The 6,187-nt window shown below is 44.2% G+C and overlaps 1 protein-coding gene across 2 annotated transcripts in view; it reads left to right on the top strand.

The window, feature by feature from the left end:
• Window positions 1-6,180, top strand: part of TMEM69 (transmembrane protein 69) — a 35,697-nt gene extending 29,517 nt beyond the window's left edge. Inside the window, exons 1-3 of one of the 2 annotated variants that reach the window (XM_028733625.2) lie at window positions 2,461-2,858; window positions 4,120-4,175; window positions 4,804-6,180. In XM_028733625.2, the coding sequence (XP_028589458.2) occupies window positions 4,131-4,175; window positions 4,804-5,514 (756 nt within the window). In that variant the 5' untranslated portion in view covers window positions 2,461-2,858; window positions 4,120-4,130 and the 3' untranslated portion in view covers window positions 5,515-6,180. Of the gene's footprint in view, window positions 1-2,460; window positions 2,859-4,119; window positions 4,176-4,803 lie in introns of those variants that run through there. The other variant, XM_028733626.2, reaches the window with a different exon arrangement.
• The last annotated feature ends 7 nt before the right edge of the window (window positions 6,181-6,187 follow it).

Genomic DNA, 6,187 nt, shown 5'->3' with positions numbered 1-6,187 from the left:
AATTGATACATAACAACTTGTGTGTAAAAATATCAAGTAGGTACGTAAGAAGAGCTGTTCAGGTTGAGACTCAAGGCCAATCTAATCCAGCAATATTTTCCCACACTGGCTAACCAGATGTCAGTGGGAAACTAATCTGTGGTACAAATTTTAGCTGATCTTCTATTATTGTGGCTTTGAGTATGTTCTGTAAATATTTGACCTCCTTGACCAAGGTTGGGGAACCACAAGCCTATTCGCAGGCTCTGGGACCTCCCTGTCAGGCCACCTCATTACCACTGACTGTCTTTTTAATAGCCTATTTGCAGGGGGTGGGGGATAAGTGTGTATGCTGTGCACATGTGTGCTGTGTACTGTGGGCAGTGCATTTTTTCTGGGGGAGGAAACGAAGGGGTACATATACCCCTAAACATTTTGTGAAACTTTGTACTTTTGTCCATTTACTGTATTTATTTTTCCCCGATTTGAACTATAGAATGGTAATTTTATTGAGTCCAAATGAGAGCACCCCTAAACATTTTTTTTTAAAGCACTCAGCCTTCTGCCTATTTCTAGTCCCCTTATCTCAAACATTTCCAGAAATTGGAAGGGACTCAGGCATACAGCCTACCATCATCAGCCTCAACTCACAAGGGTACTGTGGTCACCATTTATAGTTTAATAACACCAGCTATGCCTGAGCATCACTTGGGGTTAACTTCTGGAATGCCTTCCTTCCCATTGGCTTAATGACCACCTGCTCTGACTTATAGGAGACAGTAGTTAAAGAATATTTAGAATTTTTAGCTCCTCGGTGTAACTGGAGCATGCATAGACTCATGTCTGTGTAAGCAGATCAGATTAGTATTTATCTTTGAGTAACAGGCTGCAGTTCTTACAGCTGTGAAAAGACTGTGCGATTGCCACCTACTGAGTGGAGGATTCCCTGGGAATATTTTTCAGACCTATCTTTTATAAAGGTAAAGGGACCCCTGACCATTAGGTCCAGTCGTGACCGACTCTGGGGTTGCACGCTCATCTCGCTCTATAGGCCAAGGGAGCCGGCATTTGTCCGCAGACAGCTTCCGGGTCATGTGGCCAGCATGACTAAGCCGCTTCTGGTGAACCAGAGCAGCGCACGGAAATGCCATTTACCTTCCCACCGGAGCGGTCCCTATTTATCGACTTGCACTTTGACGTGCTTTCGAACTGCTAGGTTGGCAGGAGCAGGGACCGAGCAATGGGAGCTCACCCCGTCGAGGGGATTCAAACCGCCAACCTTCTGATTGGCAAGTCCTAGGCTCTGTGGTTTAACCTACAGCGCCACCCGCGTCCCCTACCTTTTATATGTGTCCTTAAATTCTATTTGTTCTCTGCGTTAACCTAAGGTTAACAGATTTTTTTGAATGAATCTGGGGACACTTTTCAACTTCAAATCCGGGGACTGTCCCTGAGAAACGGGGACATATTGTAACCTTATGTTAACCTCAAATATTTGGAGCCCAGTCCTAAGCAGAGTCAGGGAGTGCCACCAAAGACTTCTACATAGGAGCAATCTGCCACTTTCCATTCCCAAAATGTTTGCAGAGTTCTGCCCAAGTACATTGCAATTCTCAGGGAAGACATGCCTTGAGCAGATGGAGGTGCCAGTTAAATTAAGAAGGGAAGACTGGATCTTCATCTTGTCAGGTTTTGAGGTGCTCCAAGACATAACAAGTTTGGCCTTGAGATAAGGAGTTGGAATGTTCAGTTTACTGGCTCATGGCCAGGAATGTGCAGGTGTCTGGTATAGTTTGTGTAAATGGAACTTGCCCTTGTAGGGATTATTTATGTTTCTTTGAAAGCTAGAGGGAGTAGTTATGGTTATACTGTGGGAACTCTGGTGAAAGGATGGCTATTTTGAGGACTGTAGAGATGTAGTTGGATGTGGATTATTTTTCTTATGGAGAAGTTGAGTTGGGATCTAGCTCATGGGTAGGCAAACTAAGGCCGGAGGGCCGAATTCGGCCCAATCGTCTTCTAAATCCGGCCTGCGGACGATCCGGGAATCAGCGTGTTTTTACATGAGTAGAATGTGTCCTTTTATTTAAAATGCATCTCTGGGTAATTTTTGGGGTCTGCCTGGTGTTTTTACATGAGTAGAATGTGTGCTTTTATTTAAAATGCATCTCTGGGTTATTTGTGGGGCATAGGAATTCAGTCATATATTTTCCCCCAAAATATAGTCCGGCCCTCCACAAGGTCTGAGGGACAGTGGACCGGCCCCCTGCTGAAAAAGTTTGCTGACCCCTGATCTAGCTAGTACTGTACGAGGATTTATGGGAAAGTGTAGGAAAGTGCAATAATGTTGTTGCCTGTAGATGGCGGCAATAGGGCCTTTCATTTTGGCCTTGCAACGCCATTAAACGCGAGGAGGAGGATCCGCTCGTGCGTTGTTTCTTTTAGTACGCAAGGGCGGCAGTTTCGCCTCTGTTCCAAGCCGAGAGACTAAGCGCGACGCACGCGCACCCGGCGGAATTAAAGCAGGGGACAGGAAACGCCCCTTCCCCAGGCGGAGTGTGGATTGAGTTTAGGTTGATGTGAAGAGTGGCTGATTTTGGAGCAAAGCTAGGAAAACGCGAATTGCGCTGGGAAGGCAGAGTCAGTTTCCGCACCCGGGACAATTTTACCAAGCACGTTTTTGTAACGAAACGAAACAAATCCAAAGGCTTTGGATTGTGGGAAAGCTTTCTGTAAGAATCTACAAAGGCTGCGAGTCGCGTTTACTGTGTCTGCCGCTTAGAGGTGAAAGTTAATGAGCAACTAGGTTGATACTACAGCCCAAAGTGCCCACCGGGAGACCCCTTGCAACGCCCTCGATTTCCCCCTGCTACTAAAGGGTGAGGCTCTATGGGTTTGCGACAGGCGCGGGACGTGGGAGAAACTCGCGGAAAAGCAAAGTATTGGCGGGGCCGGATGCTTCGAGAAAGGAGGGAGAGTGATTTGTTCACAGGCTTAAAATTCTACAATGGCTTTTAAGAAACTTGGCTTTGTTACACGTGTTTAAAATCTGAGCCTTCTCTTTACAGGGTTGTATTAACTAATGGGAGGTTGCAATAACTTTGTATTGCCTCCGGCATTGCCTTTACCTTGGAGCAACTTGGGTGGGAGGGAAATGGGCACGTGCAACTATATCGTATATTATCTGTTTTGTTTTGAATGTCATTGCTTGTCTGACTTATATCCAGTGCAGCACTAAGCAAGCAGCACATCAGCGCAAGATTCCTCCTTGTACAATGGGATTCCCCCTGCATGCCCCTTCATTTGTTCTGGGGTTTCCCAAACCCTTCAGGGCAGATTTGGGCAAGGTTGAGGCAGATGCAGGGGAAGGAAAGGGGGAGAGATTTCCATTCACACTGATGGGATGGTCACTCAGCACTACACTGGATACAAGCTTGTGTTAGCTTCTGTGCCACTTTAATCTTGTTTTAATAGGTCTGTGGCGCTATCCACTGTTGCTGACATCACCCACCAACATACACAACCAAGGTCCAGCAAATCCCAAACATAACTGGGGAGCAAAGATAGGGCAACTGCCTCAGGGCTTGCAAGCCCACAGTACCATGTGGTTCCCATTACTCGCTTGGTATGGCTGGAAATGATTTCATATGTTCACACCTCAAACAGCAGCTTTGACTGCTGGACTGTCTGGGACTTGACCTCCCAAATGTCTCTGGGATATTCTGAATTTAATCCACCAGTTCTAGTGCTGGATAAAAATTGAATCAGCATAGCATGCCACAACAATGTGGTGGATTGCACCCTTATCCATGTATCAGCTACTTTAAAATGAGGCTACATTTTAAATTGCATTTTAAACTGTATTTTAAATTGGTTTTCCCCCCTTTTCCTCCCCCCCCTTCCCCCTATTATGTTTTTACTGTGATTTTATTGGTGTTAGCCACCCTGAGCCCGGGAGGGCAGGGTATAAATAAAATTTATTATTATGTATTATGGCTCCCGGCCTCTTAAGCGAGATGAGCACGCAACCCCAGAGTCGGTCACGACTGGCCCGTACGGGCAGGGGTACCTTTACCTTTTTATTATACTCCAGGTGAAGTAATGCAAGAGCATATTTTGCTAACCATCCCTATCTTTCAGAATCTCTGAAAATGTTTCACCTTCTACAGCGATGTTGTTTCCAAGTTCCTTCCAAGGTAAATGTCTCAAACAGTTGCATCTTCATTTGCTTTTAAGACCTGTCTATATATTGAAACACTCATTGCTCACTGAAGTGAAAGAAGGCTACCTTAATATATGTCTGTGGAAATGTTACTTTGCAGCTTTTTAGAAGTGTAAAATTTAAAGAATATACAAGTCTTGCCTAGGCGAGTTCTCATATGTTGGTGGGATTTAACTAGAGATAATGGGTAGTGTTCAGCTAAGTTTTACTTAGAGTAGACCCACTGAAACTAATGAACATGATTAAGTCAATTACTTTAAATGGATCTGTTCTGAGTAAAACTTAGTTGAATCCCTCCCAATATGCATGTGGTGGTGGGGAACCCTACTCCTTTGGACAAATTCATAAAAAATGGAAATATAAATCACTGTTCATTGCTAACACGTAGCTGTGGCAGAGGCCCCAATTAAGAACTGAAGCAAAAACAATGAAAATGGCACCTTAAAGACTAATACATTTTAATGATATAAGCATTTATGGACTATGGTCCACTTTATTAGATGCATGAAGCATCCTTCTGAAAAGTATGAAGTATTGCAGTTGGTTCTTTAAGCTACCAGAAGGCTGAGTGATGTGAAGTGTTTTTGCATTTGTAATTGCAGATGATGTATCTTCAAAGACTTCTGCAACCTGGAAGGAGTAAGGCAGTTGGCTCTCCCGCCCCTTTGGCTGTGCTGCCAAAATCACAGCTGCTTAGGCAGGCATCTGCCAGCATAACCAAGGCACAGGGTTTCCATTCTTCCTGCTGCAGCTGGAAGAAGAAACAACCTCCGGAACCTGAGCCGCGACAGCTGGATTTGTTGCGATATGACATGCCCTCCCTCAAGGACTCTCCAAAGCCTGCTCTGTATTTGGGCATTGCAGGATTAATTCCCTTTGTTTCAGTGCCATTGTTAATGGCTATCCAGAAGGTCTCCTACCCAGAGTTGGTGTTTGCTCAGATTGCATATGGTGCATCTATACTATCTTTCCTAGGAGGGATCAGATGGGGATTTGCTTTGCCAGAAGGCAGTCCTGCCAGTCCTGATTGGATTAATCTGGCCAACAGTGTTGTTCCTTCACTACTTGCCTGGTTTACTTTGCTTTTCAAAGATGACCTCACTCAAGCTGGACTCATGCTTATAATAGGGTTAGGGATAGCCTTGCATTATGATCTTAGTCTTCTTCCCACCTATCCCAGATGGTTTAAAGCCATGAGGGCAGTCCTGACTATAGTAGCCACAGTTTCTCTGATTACCACACTATGTCTTGCAAACATGTATCCAGAGAAACGACTAAGTCGTGATGCAAGTGAAACGAAAGTATTGAAATAAACAACCAAAAATGCATTGGCCTGTCCAGTGAGAGGGGACCTCTCTCCTTAACCATTTTCATATTCTGTTTTACATGTTTTCCCCTCTGAAGACTATTGTGAGGGGCTGAGCAAAAGTTGGTTGTCTTTGCTTATGAACTTATGGCTGAATTTATGGACTGAAAGAAGAACAAGCTCCATGGAAGGGTGGATACTGAAGACCTAATATGAATTTGCTAGTTACAATTTAGTAGAGGTGTGTAATGTTTCTGCTCTAATGCGCAAAGATGAGTTAGGGCATCTTCTTCCATGGTTAGGTGGCTGAGCCACTGCTGTGGAGCACATCTCTCTCCCTGTACAAGAAAATTACTTCTTTGAATGTTATACCAGAGATAAGACTTGTGGAGACTTCTTGATAATGTGGAATGTTCTGATACACACTGAATATTGAAAGAACACCTCAAATGTCCAGTTTCACTGAGAAACTTCAATAGCCATCAAATTTTTGTGGTTTTAAATACTTCTAGGAGCTCAGCTAGAAGGTGTACTAACTGCATTGCTTTTTCCACAGGCTGTTCAGCTGCCACCCACCCACTGCTTTTTAAGCTAGAAGTTGTATGCTGCTGTTTCTCTATATAGGCTAATTCTTAGTGAGTAAAATATTTTCCCCTTTCACAATTTTTTAAAACTGCTGT

Source organism: Podarcis muralis, chromosome 5 (genome assembly GCF_964188315.1).
Source record: "Podarcis muralis chromosome 5, rPodMur119.hap1.1, whole genome shotgun sequence".
NCBI classification, from domain to species: domain Eukaryota; kingdom Metazoa; phylum Chordata; class Lepidosauria; order Squamata; family Lacertidae; genus Podarcis; species Podarcis muralis.
This window is presented reverse-complemented; position numbering and strand designations above follow the sequence as displayed.